The sequence below is a fragment of the Vidua chalybeata genome, chromosome 20 (genome assembly GCF_026979565.1).
Source record: "Vidua chalybeata isolate OUT-0048 chromosome 20, bVidCha1 merged haplotype, whole genome shotgun sequence".
In the NCBI taxonomy this organism is placed as follows: domain Eukaryota; kingdom Metazoa; phylum Chordata; class Aves; order Passeriformes; family Viduidae; genus Vidua; species Vidua chalybeata.
In genome coordinates, this window is record NC_071549.1 from 8,046,755 (window position 1) to 8,067,151 (window position 20,397).

Genomic DNA, 20,397 nt, shown 5'->3' on the forward strand with positions numbered 1-20,397 from the left:
TGAGTAGGTCCATGCTCTGTAATAAACTGAGCATGACAAAAAGGTGTCATTTACAACCCAGATGCAGCTGCACGACCATTTTCCTTTGCAAACTGCGTGTAAACTGCAGAGCGGCGATCACCTGCGATACTCCACTGCTGCCATGGAGTCACCTGTGAGCAACTCGGCTTTAGTAACACTCCAGTGTGTAATTATCGCCTGTGTGTCATCCCACTTTAACAGCTCTGAAGTCAAGAGTTGTTGCCTGGCCAGTTTCTCCCTGCTCCCTAATTTCAGATGGAGCAAACTCGGTGCGTCCGCGGTTCCTCGGCGCTCCCCTGGCTCTGCTCCCCAGCTGAGCACACCAGATGCCTGGAGCAGGGTGCTTTTGTGTTTTTGGGATAGTCTGGAGCCTGAGTGTGGTTTTGCTCCTTTGGCAGATGAGTTTTGGATGTTGTCAGCTTTGGTTTTCGCCACCCAGATCCGTCCACGCCGACATGGAGGTGCTGTGAGCGGGGTGAGTGCTCCAGGGGTGTTTGGGGGTGATGCTTTGGAGAGAGGGAAATCTTCCAGAGGTGGAACCCATCCTTCACACAGAGAATGTGTTTCTGTTGTGCTCGTTTCTGTTCTTCTAGTCTGTAAATGGCTCTCCTGAGCTGTGCTATTTCCTTGGGCATTCAGGAGTGAAGAAGGACAGGCCTGATTTAATTTGTGTTTGTCAGCATGGGACACTGTTGCACTTCCTAATTCCTGTGCCAAGGGGATCCAAAATATAATACTGTAACTTTAATACATTCATCATCTTCCATCAAAAGTTTCAGCTACTGTAGTGACAATTGAAAGTAAAATATAAGTTAAATATAAGTTATTTCAACTCAGAAAACCCCTTATTTTTATTTAATTGAGAAATAGGCAGGTAAATAATCTCAAATCACTTTTCCTCAGAGAAAAAAATGTTGCTTTTCAGAGTATTTTTTTAAATTTCTGCTAGGAAGAACCTTCATAGGAAAGTGAAAATTTCTTACCAAGAAGAGAATTCTTGGTAGCACCTGAAGCCTATGAATGCCCCTCAAAAGTTTAAAAACCTTACAGGAAGATGCAGCTTTTCCTACCAAATGTAACTTTTTGCTGATATGACTCATAAATAACGCAGAAAAGTCAGAATGAAGTTTAATCAGCTTTCCCCTCGAGGAGGGGATTTATTTTTCATGGCCAGTAAGAATCAGGTGGTAGGTGCTGGGAAGTGCCATGGTCTGTTCCAAGGAACCTCTGAATGAAACAGCTCTTGGGAGTCACTTCCCCCCTCTGCCCCCAGGGAAGGGGAGACCTTTGTGCCACAACATCACAGCTGAGTCTTCTGATTTGTAGGATTCTCTCTTTAGCCACGTTGTAGAAACTGGTACTGAGATACAGAGATACAGATATGTGTGATTTGTCCTGTTCTCAGATAAGCAGAAGGTGAGTCTGTGATAATGTGTAGCAATGGCAGAATGCCATTCACCATCACAGATAAATTCCCTTTTCTTACCCCCAGCACACTGGAGGTCAGATACCAACTCCTCAGATCCCTTTCAAAGTAATTCTTGATACTATAAATCAACGCAGGGTTTTTGTCTTGCTGGCCACTTCAAATAAGCCACTTCTCTGGTGGCCTGTAAGTGACAATTAAGGAGATAATGGGAGGAGAAAATAGTTACAGCCAAAGACAACACTCTGTATCAGGTTAGGTAAGCTACGCTGCTTAGATCTGACACTTTTCAGGCTGCTGCACTATTTTTCTCTTTCTGTCAGAGATTACAGGAAATGATACTGCACTGGAAGCTGCTGCTGAGAGCCCAGCTTAGTTTTCATCTCAGCACACAATTAATTGTGATTCAAAATGAGGCACTCAGCACTGTAGCAAGGTACTTCTGCTATGGTGCCTGCAGTTATTTACTTGGGCAGGCTGATTAAAATCTCATTCAAAATTGACTTTTTGGCTGGGATACAGTCACATCTCTGTGCTTTTAAAAGTGTAGTCCCTCTGTACTTAAGGAAATCTGTCCTCTTTTTCCTTCCCAAACTGCTTCCTTACATCACTGGCGGTTCAGCAGTCCTTCATCTTCCAACACAACTCCGGGGCTATGTTTGGTTATTCCCCACCTCTCCTCAGAGGTGCAGCCTGTTCTCGAGTCACTGCTAAAATCTCTGCTGAAAACCGACTGCAAATGGGGCTTGGAGCTGCTGCCCTTGCAGGGAGGTGTTGCCATCTCTGAGCAGCTCCAGCATCACTCACAAGCAAGAGGAATTTAGGAATTTAACTCGATCTTTATTCCTCCAGCTCTTCATTCTGCTCTCTCACCCCTCTGGCTTCACACCCCACACAGCTGAGCTCTTCTCAAATTGGCAACTCCTTTTGTTGACTTTTGGACTTTTTAAACCTGTTCCCAACTATTCTCTTCCTCTAAAGCCACTTATTTTGTGAAGCTATTTAATGTCCATCCCCACCATGGTCCCCTTTTATTTGATTTATGTCAAGTATCCCATTTGCCTCTTCCTCGGGATGGGAGATGTCTTTGCCCACACTCTGCTTTGTATTCTTTAAGTACTTGGTAAGAAGTAAATAGCAGAATTATTTATGAACTAAGCAGGACAACAGCCATTTGTTTTAGCTGTGTTTAGACTAAATGTTTATCAGTGTGTTCAGTGACACAACATGTGTCTGGGGACTTTGTGAGTGGCATTTCCAGTGGCACAGACAAACCCCCTCTTCCCACCTCCACTGTGTCATCTCCAAATTCAGCTCTTCTCTGCATTCACTAGAAGCTGTGGTGTACTTTGTATGCAAGTAAAAATATTTTTCCCTTTATAAATTATTTCTATGAAAGCTGTGACACGAATTCTTTGGGAATTCATCCAAACTAGGAATGTTTCCTAGTGTGAACACACCTGCCAATGGTAAAAAAACACAATAAAAACTTATTTTCATGCCTGTTTCTTCAGCCAGCCTTTGCAAGGTACGAAGTCCTTTCCAATGTTTCAAGCTCCTATTCCACAGAGTGCCAAGAGATTACAGCTGCACTTAGGAGTGTTTGGACCCTGTAAATTCTCAGCTCTCTGTACTTGGGATTGAAAATTGCCATAATTAAACATTTGTTGTTTATGCATTAATAGACTTTCACTCCAGTACCAGTGTATTTGATATTCCTGGCTCCTCTCTCATACCAGGTGTCATGTCTTTTCAAACACTCTGAACAATCTGCTTTCTGTAGCTTGATACTCCCAGAATGAAGGGATCCTGGTGCTAAGGCACACTGACAGCACTGTGACAGGAGCAGAAAAATTGTGTGTGTACATTTGTCACATTAAGGAAAGTGGAGTAGGAGGGGGAAAAAATGTGTGGTTGATTTTGTTCAAACTTTGCAGGCAAATTATTTTTACCATTTGTCCTTGGGTATGGAGGCCACTCCCCTGATTTCCTTGGGAATGGATCCCTGACCTCATAAATCTTCCTGAGTGTACCTTCAGTGAATTTGAATGTATCCTGAATTCACCTTCTTGCTTTCAAATTATCCTGGGCCATTTCAAATTATGCCCTTAAGTAGTAGATTGAGAAACAGGGAGGTAGTTCATTATTCCTTGCAGAATTCATGCTGTGGGTGTTCCTAGGCAGGTAACTCATCAAGATCCTTTTGTGTCATGTGCTGGTGCTCATTTCCATCCAGCAGAATCATGGGGTTTTTTCAGTTTTTCCTGAGGAAATGTTGAGAAATCACCAGGACACAAATCCTGGGTGTTATCCATGTGATCATTTAGCTAAGCTCACCTTGGGCATCATTTTCAGTCTGCTGCTTCTGCTGTTCCAATGCAGTGAAAACTTTCAGGGATTTTTCTTTGTTCTTTTCACATCTGGTACCTTCCTTTTATCTGTTTGCTGTTACACAGATCTTCCTGGGATTTACCACTTTTCTGAAATTATCTCTGTCAAGAGCAGACTGCTCAAATGAACTGAAAAGATGCCCAACTTTGGGGCTACTTATAAAAGTCATCTTTCTTTTTCTCTAAATAACACACACTGTCACTGGGACTGACAGGCTCCCTCCAGTTTAATTTAGGCACAGGCTTGAATTTATGGTTCTCCTGGTACCACTTTTAATGGCACTTGTCATAGACTGCAATTTAATGAGTCATCTGTGGAACCCTCCAGATTTGACACATGAAATGGTGGAGGTGTGTGCTTAACGGCTGGAAAATGAGAAACTTTTGGGAAAAAGAGAATCCATATTTGTGTGTTTACACTTGAAGATACTGTAAACAGGTAATTTGGTCACCACACCTCCTTCAAAGGAACAGGAGTCAAATAACTGATGTTCCTCTACTGCAGAAACATGATTAAAGATAACAACGAAATTGTTCCACTAATGGGCAAGAAAACAAACCTGCCTGGAAATCCCCCTGCAAACCAGCAAGAGAAAAAGGTGACTGAAGGCACTCCCACCAAGAAAAGGTAGGACTCCAGCTTGAGCCTAAACCATTAAAACTGCCTGCTGTATCTCCTTTGGGAGATCTTTGCACTGAAATGCCACCAACATCTTTGTTCTCTGTAGCCTCACAAGAATTCGATCTAATGATGGTTAATGTTTGGTATAAAGTGATCTTTTTAAGAGGTCACATGGAAGAACTCACCAGGTTTTATGTAAGAGATCTTGGCCTGAAAAAAGGGAGCATTTCAAACTTAATCTGTCACATTTCCATGAGAGGCTGAGGGCAGGGAGAGCAGGAGGTTTGAAAAACCCTATCACAAACAGAAACCTAAATTCACTCTCTTTTCCATTAGTCCAGCTAATGAGACTTTTTTGCTGTTTTATAAGATATTCACTTTCATTCATAATTGATCTTAGAGAATTAATAAAGGGATTGAGGGTTTGTATTTAATATGAATGGGGAAATATGAGCTGTAATTCCTGCCTGGTACTATGAAGTCAACTAAGTCACTGTAGAGTGAGGATGAATTTTCATTCATAAACTTTTCATTCTGAATAATTACTGGTTATTATGGCAATTTCTGAAACTCTGAAGGCCTGGCTAATTGTGGCTGTTCTGACATTTATAATTCTCAATAATCAGAGGAATCACTTTTCACGGGAATGGTGCCATTAGTTATTTGAGATCCACTGCCTGGGTGGTCCAATTTGTCTTTTTGACATTAAATTCAAGAAGAGAAGCTCTTTTGGTGGCATATGGGGGGAGACAAAGTGTCTGAACAGCTCATGATACACCCAGCACTTCAAAAAGGGGCAATTCCCTGGCAGATTATGGAGTTAAAGGAACACTGCCAAAGCCTCAATTACTGAACCCCAATCTCACACTCCTTGTGGCCTCAGGAACAGGAACTCTGGGGTTTTTCCCACCTCTCAAGCCAGAGCTCAGGGTGTGGCTGGCAGCATTCCTGCAACACACAGCACCCACATCACGTGGATTTTAATGCAGCGCTTTAACACATTCTATTAATTACATGTTCCCAATGCTGCTTCATGCTGTTCCTTCAAAACTCTCCCTCCCCTGCCCCAGCAGAGCTGCTGCACTCCCAGGGTGGCATTTCTCACTCTCAATATTCACTTTCTTGAAAGACAGCGGCATTCCCAGCTGGAAGCCCCCGGAATTTGGGTGTTGCAAGTTCTAATTAAGCACAGGAAATGCGAGGGGTGGGCGGGGAGGAGGCTGTCAGAGCCTGCTGATGCCTGTGGGCAGAGCACCTGACACGTCAGCACCTGGCTATTTGATGGCACCCTGCTTTGCACGGTGGCTTTGGGGGTGTTTTTGGCTATTTGATGGCACCCTGCTTTGCACGGTGGCTTTGGGGGTGTTTTTGGCTATTTAATGGCACCCTGCTTTGCACGGTGGCTTTGGGGGTGTTTTTGCCCTCCCATGACATGCCCAGGTAAGCCCCAAGGCAGGAGAGGTGAGGTCTGTCAGCCCCCAAAGCAGGGTTCCCTTCCCAGCTGTTGCACAGCTGTTGGATGCCAGAATTAACAGCTGGATCTTCTAGCCATTGGAAAAGGAGATGAACTAGATACTGCTATTTTTAGCAAATATCAGCAGGTTTGTTTTTTGTTTGGTTTTTTTTTTTTTTTTTTTCATTTTACCATTAATACAACTACTTCATCTTCCCCCCAAAAAAATCTTGTTGGAAGTGCAGTTAGATAAGGAATGCCCTATGGACAAACCCATAAATATTAGGTGAATTGGAAAGGTTTTCCAGTTGACTACTGCAACATTTTAGAAATGTAAGGCAGTTTCTGAACAACAGCCCCTGTGGGAGCTAAAACTCCTAAAACTCCTCAGTCTGTGGGAGCTGTGGCAATGTTTTACTGAGATCCAGTAAAACCAAGCCATTGATTTTTGCCTCTCAACTCTGCAGGCTCTTAAAAAGTGAAATCTTTCTTTTCGTATCACTTTGTCCGTGTTATTCCAAATTTTATTTCTTTTCACTATCAATATTTATATAATTATTTATAGGGAGAACAGTTAAATGTCATGCAGGCAAGGGGACACATTCAGCCCTGGCAGGTGGAAATGCCTGATGTCACTGAACGTGTGACCTTTCAAACTTTCTGATTTAATCACTATCACTGCTAATGGGTTTGAGATTATCCATCCTGATGGCTCCTGGCTGGAAGAGCAGGGACTGGGATTTAAAAAATCATTGTTGTGTGGCTGGGCAGTGACAGAAACTGGGTGCAATGCTGGTTTAGAGATTGCTGCTCACACATGTCAGGATCTGATGCCATTTTGTGTTCCAAAAATACCTTGGGAATTTTGCCCATCTGCCAGCCTGGAAGAGCTGGGCACAGGCTGGGATCCCCTAAGGGAAAGCAGATAAGGCTCAGCTCCAGCTCAGGTTAAAAGCCAGGAGAGATAAATTATCAAGCTTATCCTTGGTAGTTCTTTTCTTGGTTTATGGTTGGGCTTGCCTTTTAGCACTGATATTTTTTTAAATGCACTGTCTTCAACAGTTCCCACTTTTTCCTGGAGATTGATGGTTTTGAAAGCAATGCCAGTCCCAATAACACCTCTCCCCCCGTGTTTTCCAAACCCATGGATTCCAATATTCGCCCGTGGTAAGTTCCAGATGCACAAGCAATGGTCCTGCTGCAAGTACAGCTATTTTCTTGCCAGCAGCTTCTCCTTAATTCTCCTTGGGCCTCAGTGCCAGGATTTCACATGACTTTTTACAGCTTTTGGGCACTTCAAAGATAGAACTTCGCTGGAGATTTATCTTTGGTTTTATCTACTGCTGTCATTTCTATGGAATAAATCAGGACTCAAATCTGAATAAATTTAAAATCAGTTGTTTTTTTTTTTTTTTTTTTAATCTTAGCCTCTTATTAGAACAAACTCCATGCTCTCATTTGGGTGTTTTCTGCTGTGTGAAGACCACAGCCTAATTTAGCTGTTCCCAGCTGGCTGCTGACGTCTTCCCTCCATTGCTCATTAACAATCAAACGTGGAAATGCTGAATCTGAAATATTTAAAGCAGCCATTTATGCTGAATGAATAGAGAAAAATTATGACTGGGAAGAATACATTTAATTTTAAAAAATGTGTGGGGTGCTAACAGCCAATAATTATGAGTAAGGGAAATATGTCACAAATCTGGCACAGGCCCAGAATGGCCACAGGTTTTTGTGGCTGAGGATGTCTGGTCAGCTTTTAGGAATTGGCTGACAGGCTGATTTTGGTTTCAGAGGAGAGGTGTCCAAATTTCCCCCTGTCATTCAGGAAGTGACCTGCAATGTGCTTTGTCACCACATTACTCAGCTTTCTGCAAAGGAGACAGATGGATTAGGAATGGACTCAGATCTCCCAGGTTTATTTCAGAGGGAAGGGAATACCTGCAGAGCAGTGCTGTCCATGCATCTGTTTTGCCAATAATTAATAGCTCAGGTTCCCTAAATTACTAACCTGAGGTTGTTCATCCAATCTGAACCTTAGAGGAAACAAAAATACAAGTGAGAAACTAATTTATCTTATTTTTTTGAAGTCAGATCTGCTTTTAGGACTGTGTGGAAATTATGTACAGCAATTACAAAATATCAATGCCATTGAAAATCCTTTAAATATATCACCTACACATCTATTTAGGGCCCAGTCCTCAATTTCTTTCATTCAAGTCAGCCACAAAACACTCCTGAATTGCCTCCAGTGTTCTGTGTAGTAAATCTTTAGGTAAATCTTTCATTGTGGGCTTGCAACCCACTCACTGCTACTGATTTAGCACTTGTTTTGTGCCAGATGACAAATTAAGCATGTGAAAAGGAAGAATGCAAGTTTCAAGCATTCAGGGTGATGCATAAAAAGCAATGATCATTAAAAAAAAAAAAAAAGAAAAGGTTCCCACGGTTTCAGGATCTGTAGTGAAATAATAAAACACAAAGCAGATTGCTTTCCTAATGTGGTCTTCTTAAAAATATAATAAAATCCTGCGAGTCTCTTAATTTTTATCACTCACTTTAAAATCCATGTGGGAGATAAAATGATAGAGTTAAAAGTCCAATGTCAAATTGGGCTAATTTAAGCTCTAGTGCAGATACTCTATCCTACCATTGACTGTTTCTTCATGCAATTTGCCAAAATACCTGCTAATATTTTGGCACATTTGCTTTTCTTTCTCTGCAGTGCATCTGCAAATGGGGAAGACATGGATTCCCCTCAGTCTCTTCAGGATGATGCCACAGAATACAGCCCTAACGTGGACAGCTGTGGGTGAGTGGAGGCACAAATATTTCTCAGCACATTTTCAACTGATTCAATATGTAGTAAGGTAGAGATTACCTATTTTTTTCCTGCCAGTTTTAGGAAAAAAGTTCACGTGTGCATGCCTTTCTGGTCCTTTAATAATTAAATGTTGAAATAAACAACTCTAATTTATCAATTTTCATATTTAGTGTGAGGATTCTTTATATAAAATGGGGTTTTTTTAGATGGCAATGCAGGACCCACACAGCACAACCAGGCATGGAATATTTCTGCTTGGGGAAATATGAAATCATTCTTTTTCCAGAATAAAGGATGATCAGAAAGTGGTGTAAGATGTGAGGTTAAGAACTCTCTTCTGCTGTGAGAGCAGCCCAAGGCAACCTCAGCACTGCAGTCAGTTGTGGCAGAGCAAAGTGTTCCTTAGCCTTTATTCTAGGAGAATGGATAAGCTGAATCAAACACAAAATACTTGAAAAATGTGCAGTTTATAATAAAGCAGCCTCTCAACAGCCCACTTAGCTGCAGATAAGCAATGTGAGAAATGTTCTGAGCTATCCATGGCAGCGGGGCAAGTTCGTGTAGTCTGCGGCCAACAACTGTATTTGGTTTTAACCTTCTTAAAAAAAATAAAATAAACCAGGATAAATTGCACCAGCAACTTCATGATGATTTGTTCCAATTCAGTGCTACCACATGCCAAGGCCCTGAGCTGAGGAGTGCCAGGAAGAAGCTGAAGAGGAACCTGTTCCGGGCAGTGTCCGAGGGGAACGCGGAGGAGCTGCAGCGGCTGCTGGCCGAGCTGAGGGAGCGCTCGGGCTCCTGCACCTCCCTGCCCGTGCCAGGTGAGCCCTGAGGCACCCAGGCTGCTGCCTCAGCTGGTAGATTTTCTGTTTTTATATTTTTCACATTCTGTGCTGCTTTAGTGTGCATTTCTGAGCTTTGTGTTTGGGGATGCTGAGCTCTCTTCACAGAGTAGGGAGACAAAACAATTCCTTCTCCAGCTGGGGACCAAGGACAAATGATCCAAAGCTCAGGCCCAGGAGCACAAACAGCGTGGGCTGGAGAGAGAAAAACAAGCAGGATGGGACTTCATGGGCTAAAGCTGGAATGGGACAATGAACTCCAATATTCAAATGGAGCAGAACTGATCAAAGTGAGAGACCTTGTGTCTATTTTGTGCCCATCTTGGTTCATCTTGTCTGCAGCCCTGGCTGGGCTCTTGTGCTGCCCAAGGTGGATCCATTGAGGACTTCTAAGAAATCCCTACTTTATTCTTTAACTCTGTCCAGCCTCTGTTTTAGGTCAGCCTGCTCAAGGCATCAGGGGTGGGCTGCCAGCTCTTCTGGCAGCTCAGGTGCAGCCTAAACCTGGGAATGATCTTTATTTCCCTGGGAATGATCTTTATTTCCCTGGGAATGATCTTTATTTCCCTGGGAATTTGGCAGTTATGGCACCAGGATGTCCAACAGGAAAACCAAGGTTGCCTTGGTGCTCAAGAACGAAGTGAACAGGATGGAGTCATGGTTTGGCAAATAGTTTTTGTTCATCTATATCCCTCAGGTTTCACCCCTAATGAACACAAGTTTCATGACTAACAATGATCTAATCTCAAAATTCACTCTTGTAGATTACTTGATGAAGAAGTTCACGGCTTCAGACACTGGCAAAACTTGTCTGATGAAAGCTCTGCTGAACATCAACCAGAACACAAATGAGATAGTGAACATGCTCCTGTCCTTTGCAGAGGAAAATGGCATTTTGGAGAGATTTATCAATGCAGCATACACAGAAGAGGCATATAAAGGTACTGCCATCTGATAGCAGTTTCAGGTATATGGTTAAACATAACCTCTATAAAATAATGATGGTTTAAATCCCTTGAACCAACTTTTATTCATTATCACTGGTGCCATCTTTTGTGAAACATCATTAATGTTTCAGAGTGTGCTTGAGAGACTCAGCCCTAAATTCCTGTGTCTGCTTTTTCAGGCCAGACAGCTCTAAATATTGCCATTGAGAGGAGACAGTATGAAATCACCCAGAGCCTCATAGAGAAAGGAGCTGATGTCAATGCTCATGCCCAGGGCATTTTCTTTAATCCCAAACACAAGCATGAAGGCTTTTATTTTGGTAAGTGGAATTGAGATATTTCTGGAAAAGTTAAGAAGGGATACCCAAAACTTCCATAAAACAAGAGCTTAATCCATTACAATCAATATATATAAATGTGCTTTCACATATTAAGATGTTTAACACAATATTATCTATTCTGATTTGAATGCTTGAAATAAACCATGACCACTTGTTGCATTTTGTGATTCTGTAGGTGAGACTGCCCTGGCTTTGGCAGCATGTACCAACCAGCCAGACATAATTGAGCTGTTAATGGACAATGCCAGGACCAATATTTCCTCTCAGGATTCCAGAGGAAACAACATCCTCCATGCATTAGTGACTGTGGCAGAGGACTCCAAAACACAGAATGACTTTGTGATCAGAATGTATGACATGATCCTGCTGAGAAGTAAAGACAGAACTCTGGAAACAACCAAGAATAAGGAGGGTTTGACACCGCTGCAGTTAGCTGCAAAAACTGGGAAATTAGAGGTGGGTGTGATTTCAGTAGCATCTAGGAGAAGCTTGTGCTCTGGCACATCTCTTTCCAGGCTGGTTATGCTGTTTTGTATCAGTATTAGTGAGCTAATTTTGTTCAAAACACAAATATTTCCATTGCAGTGTTGTTTTAATGCTTCAGGTTTTCTCTGTAACTCCCTCCCTCTGTACAAAGTACACAAGCTGTTTAGAAGCAGCCTTCTGTTGTAGAGAAATTCTGCATTTACCACCAAACAGTTTCAGAGATCTCACTAGAACTGCTCTGTTGTACTGCTGTAGAGTTTGGTTTGCATAAATCAACTGTAGTGTAAAGAATTGGCACTGGGATGATTTAGAAAGTAATTAAGTCCTTAAGGAAGGCATAAATGAACACAAGGAAAATTGTGCTTTCATCCTTTAGACAACTATCTGTGACAGAAAATCTGAAGGCATTAAAAACACTGAACTTATTTCTTAGAGGTTTTTCACCTCCAGCACTGCTCACTGAATACCAAAATTACAAATACATTAAATTGAACAACTGTACAAAATGTTAGAGATAAAAGGTGGGAGTTTGGGCAAGTGCATTAATGTGTTTCTCCTTTCTCAGCTGCTGACAAATGATCTGTTCATGTTTTAGATTCTGAAGTACATCCTGAGCAGAGAGATCAGAGAGAAGCCAAACAGGAGCCTGTCAAGAAAATTCACAGACTGGGCTTATGGTCCTGTTCAGTCTTCTCTGTATGACCTGACAGAGCTGGACACTACTGCTGACAACTCAGTGCTGGAAATCATTGTCTATAATACAAATATTGGTGTAAGTTGCCTATTTTGATATAAAAGAAAAATCTATATTATTAAAAAGATAATAAAGATAATTGAATTGTTTTAAATATTGAAACATTATTTAGATTATTAAATCTAAATTATTATTTAAATATTAAAAATACAATAAACCAATATATTATTAAATAAAAGATTATATAATAAATATAATAAGTATAATATATATTTAAAATATAATTTTTTTTCTAGCAGTACCCCCATTTTAGAAGTGTCAGCCTTGCAAACAACTGACTTACTTGTAAGCAGTAATTTTTGGTTCTCAGTTATTGTATCAGGAGCAGGATACATTTTGTGCTGCTGCATGATGTCAGCTGTAAGCAAATATGCATTCAGCTCCTGCAACACAGATTAGTTATTTTGGGAGTGTCTTTTCCTGCATTTGAAGCATTAATTTGACTTGGGGAACATAAATATGGCCAAGCTGGTCAGACCAAATAAACTTTACTTAACAGGTTTGTATTTTAGGTGTTTAGGAGTGTTTGATTTACAAAGCCAGGATTTTATATTTGCTGAATTCAGATCCTGCCACAAAACTTCCACAGGGAGCAGGACCAGGAGTTCCCAGGAGAGTTTTAGCTCAGACATAATTCACCAGGCTGGGAATGGCAGCTTATCCCAGCAGGAGGAGGAATTGTCCCTTTGTCCCATGCCAGGGAGCTCTGGCACATCCCTGAGCACAGAGGTGTTTCTAGAGCAGCAAGGATGGCATGGAATGAAATACACAAAATTCACACCTAAAATTCAGTTTCCTTACAGGCAGCGAGTTGAAATATTTACATTTTTCATGTATTTTTTTTTTTTTTCTCCTCAGAATCGTCATGAGATGCTGACTTTGGAGCCTCTGAACTCACTGCTGAGGATGAAATGGAAGAAGTTTGCACGGCACATGTTCTTCATGTCCTGCTGTTTTTATTTCCTGTACAATGTAACATTAACATTGGTTTCCTACCACAGGCCTAATGAAAACGAAGTGAGTGCAGCAGCTGAACCTCACCAAATTTTACTGACTTAAAAGGCAATAGTATTTCCTGAATTGTATTTAAAATGCTAAAGCAAGGCCAGATATTGGAATATCTGGATATAGAGAGACCACGTCCTCCCACATCAGTGTGGGAGCATCAGATTTGCATTTTGTGTAAGTGACCTAAAATACAAATAAATGATACAAAGACTGTGAAATTTCTGAAGGTAGGAAAAAGGTATTTTGTTTTTCCTTTAAGAAAGAAACTTCTGATATTTCAAACACCTCTGTTAGGGGGCTGATTGTGTAAGAAAATCAAGAAAATTCTCCCTGGAAGGGAAGAAATTGTGAACTCAGAGAGTTACAGGTGTGAGGGTTTCTCTTGCTTTGCCTTTTACCTTTCAGGGATGGAACTGAAATTTTCCTTCTGGATTTGTTTTGCAGGCTCCTCCTTATCCACTGGCTCTGACCCGAGGCGTGGGGTGGCTGCAGTTGTCAGGACAGGTGATGGTTATGTTAGGAGCAATATTTTTAGCCATAAAAGAGGTAAGATTTTTTTTTTTTTTTAGAAACAAATACACAGCTAATTTTTAAAGAACTTCTCTAAATTTATGAATATGCTGCTGCTGATATTGGCAATAGACATGGAGTATCTTTGATATGTGTAATTTTCAAATCTTTGGCACAATCACTTATTCAGAATGACCCTGATTATATATTTGATTACAACTGTGAAACAAATATAAGGATGTTTGCTTTTCAAATTGTCAGCGCAGAGATCTTTGTATAATATCAGTATTGTCAAATTATTGGCTTTAAGGACCAAAAGAATTGCAATTTGGAATGAAAAACAAATCCTGTGGTATAATTTTGCTATGTACTGTAAGTAATTAAAACTAGTAACTTAAATTATGCCAGAGATGACAGAATTTGAACCTCTGAAAATTTACAGCCTGTCCTGGATTAGGGCAAATTTGGGAGAAAACCTCTGGAAGGAGCCCCCAGAAAGCAAACCCCCATGGCCCCTTCCCCCACCTGGCTCGGGAAGAATTTCCTTGGAGAGAAGTGGAAAAAAAAACTGTTTATTGAACAGACAAAGCACTCCCAGCACAAAAAACTGAACACCACCAGATGACAAAACTCTTTCACTGCTCTGAAGAGATGACAAATTCAGAAAGTCTCTCCTGGGTGGGGTCGCTCTGTTATCAGTCCCTCCGGTGCTGGGATTGGCTGCTGCAGGCCACAAAGTGCAAACCCCTGGTGTCTTCCAGGTCCCAGTCCAGAGCAGGTTCGAATGGTTCCAAGAAAAGGGAAAGAAAGACAGTCCAGGGAAAAATTCTGACTGCCCAGCTAAACTAACTAACAAGCAAAAACAAAAGCAAAAGCAAGCAGGAGCAAGAGCAAAGGTGAAAGCAAAAGCCAAAAGCAAAAGCAGCACTATGTACTGCACCATCCGTGTCCAGCAGAGCGTGGGGGAGTGAGCAGGCTGAAAACAAAACAAAATTTGGCTTTTCAGAGCCAGTCTTGAAGGCACAGAACATAATATCCAGCATAAGCAGGACAGACGACCGGGGATACAAGCATCATAACGTCACACTAGGACACAGCCCTATAAACAAATTAATTCTACAAGTTACCACAACTTATCAGTGGATGGATTAGTTTGGAACACCAGTTAAATTGTTTTGAAAAACTGATTTTGAGGTCTCTTTTCTCTTCACCGTGCCTGAATTTTCTGTTTCTGCCTGCACAGAGTGTGGCCATCTTCCTGCTCAGGCCCTCAGACCTGCAGTCCATTCTCTCTGATGCCTGGTTCCACTTTGCATTGTAAGTCTGATGTGTGTATATATATTTTTTTTTTCTACTATATATAAAATTCTCTATCTCATGGTCACAGAGAATGTGCTCCTGTAGCAGATATTCACTTTTTCCCCTCAAAATTGTCAGTTTTAGAGGGATGGATGTAAGTTTGCCTGCAGCTTTTCTGTAACACAAACTCTTGGTTGCACTGTCAGTGACAATACCAGGGCTGATGTGCAAGGAGTGGATTTTTCCCACCTGCCAGTGGAAAAATTTGTGGAAAATCTGTAATGATTCTATCAATTCATTAAGCTAAAGCTGCAATTAAATGGCTTCTAAGATATTTTAAGGATTCTTACAATTCTGTCAGCAATATCTGCATTGAGCAGCTGTTTTGGGGAGAATAGTTTACCTAAATTAAGCTTTAATAAATATAATCCTTATATGTTAATGTACTGCTTGCACTAGCCTATTTTATCATTAAACTATAACGCCAATTTCATGGGGAGAGTAAAAAAGCAGCATGAAATTACAAATTAAGCCTAAAGAGCAAAGAAATCTTGTTTTCGTGTTTTTCCATTCTGTTGTTGGTTTTGTGCTAGTAATTTCTCTTTTACATATATGTTTGTTTTTTAACAGTTTTATACAAGCTTTGCTTGTGATCTTCTCTGTCTTTTTGTACTTGTTTTCCTACAAAGAACACCTGGTGTGTCTTGTTTTGGCAATGGCCCTTGGCTGGGCCAATATGCTCTATTTCACCAGAGGCTTCCAGTCCATGGGCATTTACAGTGTGATGATTCAAAAGGCAAGTTTTTCTTTTCTTTTACCTGCCTGATGATACTCCATTGTTCTGCAATCCAAATCAAGTATATTTAGCAATTATATGTATTTTATAGTTCATTTTCAAATGTCTTCTTTCCAGTTTTTATGCATAATTTCAGCAGAACACACTATTTGTTCTTCTTCAACAGCAGGAACTAGTTTCTACCTTAATATTGACATTTTTGTTACATTAAATAAGTGAGTAGCTTGTGTTTTTTTCCAGCTAATGTAGTTCTGCAGTTTAATTGCATCAAAATCCGTAATGTCTGTATTGTACAGAATTAGTCACTCTCAGAGAGCACATCAGGCTTGAGATAAAAAAATCAGACCTTTGGGTTTGTTTGCTCAAGGAAAGCAGTCTGATGCTTTAGTGTGTGCATCACCTGTACCCCTGCAGAATTCAAAAGCACAAAGCTAGTTCTGAATTTTAATTTCTGTCAACTGCTTCATTCCATTTTCAGGTCATCCTGCAAGATGTGATCAAGTTTTTAGTTGTCTACATCGTGTTTTTGCTGGGATTTGGTGTAGGTAAGTATTACTGGAGAAAAGCACTGATGCTCTGTGTGAGTAAAAATTTTAGCATTACTATGAATAAGAACCCTGTTTTCATGAGAGCTCCTGTTGGGGTTTCTTCTGGCTGTTAAGTTTAGGTGTGAACAGATCTGCCTCCTGGTCTCAAATCCCTGAAAATCTCATTTGGATGTGGGCTCTTTCTGCTTCCTGGAGCTGTCACCTGGCTGCTCCGTGTGGCTGGGCAGCTCTGGCTCTCTTCAGCAGTTTGAATTCTTTGGGATGAAGTGTTCTGTATTCCTAAATAATGATTGTGACTGAAACTTCCTTGTGCTTTCTTCTCAGCTCTGGCTGCCCTGATTGAGACGTGCCAGGAGGGTGGGGAATGCCACTCCAACAGCAGCCTGGGACCTGTCCTGATGGATCTTTTCAAGCTCACCCTGGGTCTGGGTGACCTGGAGATCCAGCAGAACTCCAAGTACCCTGTCCTGTTTCTCCTGCTCCTAATAACTTTCGTTGTGCTGACTTTTGTTCTTCTCTTGAACATGCTGATTGCGTTAATGGGAGAAACGGTGGAGGATATTTCTAAGGAGAGTGAGCACATCTGGAAACTCCAGGTTTGTTTGGGAATTTGGGAGGTGCTTGGGTTAAAACCCTCATGCTGACACAGCAGGTTAAGTGTTAAAGATAATCCTCATTTGGTTTTGTGTGTCAATAATAGAAATAAATGATTCCAGTATTAGAGAATCGTAGAAACTTTGGAATTAACAATCCTAAAGGTGATATCATGGCTTGGATTTCCAGCTGTCATGACTTTCATTCCCCTGGATATGTCACAGGATGATGTGTTTCACTATTTTTCCAGGAATCTGCATCCCTGTTTGCACAAATTGTCAGTGATTTGCTGGTTTTGGTGTTGGCTATGGGTGGAGGCTTGACCTGTTACAAACTGCAAACTGCATGCTGTGAAATCAGGCCATGGCTAACCTTACTCATTTTACTATTCACTGTCAATAGAGAGCCAGGACTATTTTGGAATTTGAAAAATTCTTACCAAAATGCCTGAAGAAAAAATTCCAGCTGGGAGAACGGTGTAAAGTGGCTGAAAATGACACCAGGGTGTGTTTAAGGTAAAGCAAAGCTGGAATCAATTCTGCTGTCTTTATGCTGCTTCAAGGTTATTTCTCCTCCAAACCCTCTTTAAAATATTTCTATTATCTCTACAAATTATGCTAGATGCACAAAAATATAATTTGGGGGTTCTTTTTCTGTTGTAAGCAATTGTTTAAATAGGGAAAATGTATAAATTTTAATGTAGGTTTTCTTTTGTTAAGAAAAGATTTTCATCTTCATATGTTTTGACTGTAGAAGCATCAAATCTGTTTGCAGTAAATGTCACTTTATCATAATCTCCTTTGAATGTCAGCTTAAAAGCAATCACAGTTAAGTTGATTGGTAATTGATGATTACCATATTAAAGAAGTCTGCTGTTTAATGAAAAATACTTAAATATTTCAAGACTGTACTAACAATGTGTGAAATTATGAAGTAATCTTGGTATTATTCTCACCTTCACATAGTGCAAAAGACATTCAGGCTTTAGTGCCAGCAAAGCTGGTGGTCAAGTGTGACATTCCCAGGAAGGAATAAAAGGGAAATGTCAGTGATGTAGGTGGGGGAAAATGCAGGGTGATAACACAATTTATGTACCTTGTAAACAGGATTAATGAAGTGAAATGGACCGAGTGGAAAACCCATGTTTCATTTATTAATGAAGATCCAGGGCCAACAGGTACTGTGGAATCTTATGACACCCTATTTGCAGAATCTTTTCTTCTTAGAAATGCTTTTTGATACAGTTTTGTACCTTTAAAAACATAAACTCTTATATTAAACCACATATTATTGCTAGAGAAACTAATGGTTAATATGGCAGTGGTGTTAAATTACTTTTAAAGACTTGGAGAGAGGGCTGGTGACAAACAAGTTTTGTAACATATATATATTGGATGACATAAATGTTGGCCAGGAAATCCAAGACATGCATCTGCTGCCAGGGCAGGAGCGTCCTGGAGAAATGAGCTCCCTCTGGGGTGAAAAATTTCTGTAGAAGATATGGTAGCAAACTGAGAGCTTGCTGTTTAAATAATACATGTTTAAAAAAAAAAAAAAAGTTGGAAAACTCTGATCTTGCCTATGCAGTTTCTACCATATCCTGTTTTGTTTACAATGCATTTTTTTGCAGATCCAAGCAAAATTCAAGATAATTCAAGAACTAATAGCAAAAACACCCTGAATACATTTGAAGAAATGGATGATTTGCCTGAAACTTCTGTTTAGTTGTGCTGTGCCTGACGTGTGGCTCTTCTGAAGGTTAAAAGCATCAGCAGTGGGTGCTGAAAGCTTTGTGGCTGTTTTGGACAGCTGTGGCCAGCTGGAACACAAACTTTCAGTGACACAGTCTGATGGCTTCAACCCATTTATTCAGAGCAGCTGAGCTGAAATAAATGGGATTATTTCACTGGGTCAGTTCTGAGCCTCTCAAACTGTTGCTGTCCAAGTTTGCCTGATGCTCCTCAAACTTGGCTCGAGATGTTTAACTGGATAAAAAAGGTCAAATGTGAGATATTTCTTCCTTTTGTGGAAAATTAAGGTCATCGTGATCCCAGTCTGCTGGTTTTTGGAATCCCTAACTCATGAGAAACTCATTTTGTACACTGAAACAAAGTTCTTGTTGTGGAGAAAAGCAAAGCATTTCAGTTCTGAAGATGACTAAATGAAGTATGTCACTTTGAAATCACAAGGTTCTGGGTACATTTGCAGCTTTTGCATTGACTGTCAGTGTTACTGGGGGCTTGGTCCCATAAGCTGGAAAATCAGATCCCAGTGGCTTTGCCTGATCTGTTTTCCTCTGTGCAGTCCCCAGGGTATAATTGGAGTTTATTGCTGTTTATTTATTACAGTGTGTCTGTGCCTCCCCATGAAATAACAGGGCAGAAATAGAATTCCTCATGGAGGATTTTTGCTCCGGTCACAACATTACTTTTCCTCCTTGGCTTTCCCATGCTGTTGCATCTTCCTACATAAAGAGTTACCACACTGGAAGTTCTTCTGAAGTAATTTTTGCATTCAACCACTTCAGAAAAATCAGAAGTCAGTATTTCTTCCCAAGGTGAACAAAATTAGTCCAGTGCAATGCAATTCCAGACTTTATTTTTTATTCAGAGGACTCTGTAATGCATTTCTGTAGCTCTTATTTCACTACCTGTGATGACCAAGTACTATGAATTATATTTTTAGTTTTCCATTTTATGTGTGTATATATAAGGAGAAATATTTGTTCTGTGTACTTTTAAATTTCAATTAACATGTGTCTCCAGTGTCTTTTCATCAGAATTATTCATGTGGTGCCTGTTTTAAAGGTGCTATTTTAGGTGAGACTCAGGGGAACTCAGTTCTGTGTTTGAATGGTAATGAGAATTGCATTGGATTTTGCAGCTGTGGGCAAAATGCTCCAAAAGACTTTCTTAAGACAGAAGAGAGCGTGAGGGAAGCCTGCAGTGGGAAGGATAATGCAAAATATTTACATTATTTGGTGAGCGTGGGTCCTGCTGCCCAAGCGGCCCCCGACAGGCGCCGTGCCCTGAGACTCCAACCATGGCCTGGATGGATGGATGGGATCCTGGATGGATGGATGGGATCCACAGGAACCTTGGGCTGTGTTCTGGGCACAGGAATTTGAGGGAAAGGACATTTGTGTACCCACAGACCACGTCACACCCCAGCACTGTTTGGCTTTCTCAGGAGGAGACGTGAAGAGGAGAAGAAAAGCTCCTGCGGTCTCGGAATCTTTGATTGTTGATTTTGCACCAAGGCTGCCAAGGAAGGACATTGCCTCAGGGGTGCTCAGCTCTGCTTGGATCCTCTCAGTGCCAGTTTTTGCACAAAGGGAAAAAAAAAATACCTCTTCACACACACTCAGGAACCAGGCTGGGCCGTGAGGCCAGTGGAGACACAACGAGGCCTCTGTGCTGCGCTGAGGCTGCTCTGGGCTGTGAAAAAAGCACAAAAAACCCTACAAGAATGTGCTGTGCCCCTGCCCAGGCACAAAACCTGGGGGTGAACTCAGGAACCAGCTGGGGGCTGCT

At 41.0% G+C, this 20,397-nt stretch overlaps 1 protein-coding gene across 1 annotated transcript; it reads left to right on the plus strand.

The window, feature by feature from the left end:
* The first annotated feature begins 4,346 nt into the window (after positions 1–4,346).
* Positions 4,347–18,616, plus strand: TRPV3 (transient receptor potential cation channel subfamily V member 3). The gene is made up of 17 exons (XM_053960948.1): positions 4,347–4,465; positions 6,975–7,079; positions 8,638–8,724; positions 9,403–9,560; positions 10,346–10,522; positions 10,708–10,848; positions 11,045–11,325; positions 11,951–12,127; positions 12,968–13,126; positions 13,562–13,663; positions 14,871–14,944; positions 15,557–15,722; positions 16,201–16,267; positions 16,595–16,866; positions 17,267–17,379; positions 17,971–18,041; positions 18,495–18,616. Exons 1-17 carry the CDS (start codon positions 4,347–4,349, stop codon positions 18,587–18,589), a joined length of 2,364 nt encoding a protein of 787 aa, XP_053816923.1. The 3' UTR covers positions 18,590–18,616.
* Positions 18,617–20,397: the final 1,781 nt, after the last annotated feature.

Coding starts and splice junctions, on each gene's coding strand:
- TRPV3 (XM_053960948.1), top strand. CDS start 4,347: ATGATTAAAGATAACAACGAAATTGTTCCACTAATGGGCAAGAAAACA. Junction 10,523..10,707: donor CACAGAAGAGGCATATAAAG/GTACTGCCATCT, acceptor CTGCTTTTTCAG/GCCAGACAGCTCTAAATATT. Junction 12,128..12,967: donor TCTATAATACAAATATTGGT/GTAAGTTGCCTA, acceptor TTTTCTCCTCAG/AATCGTCATGAGATGCTGAC.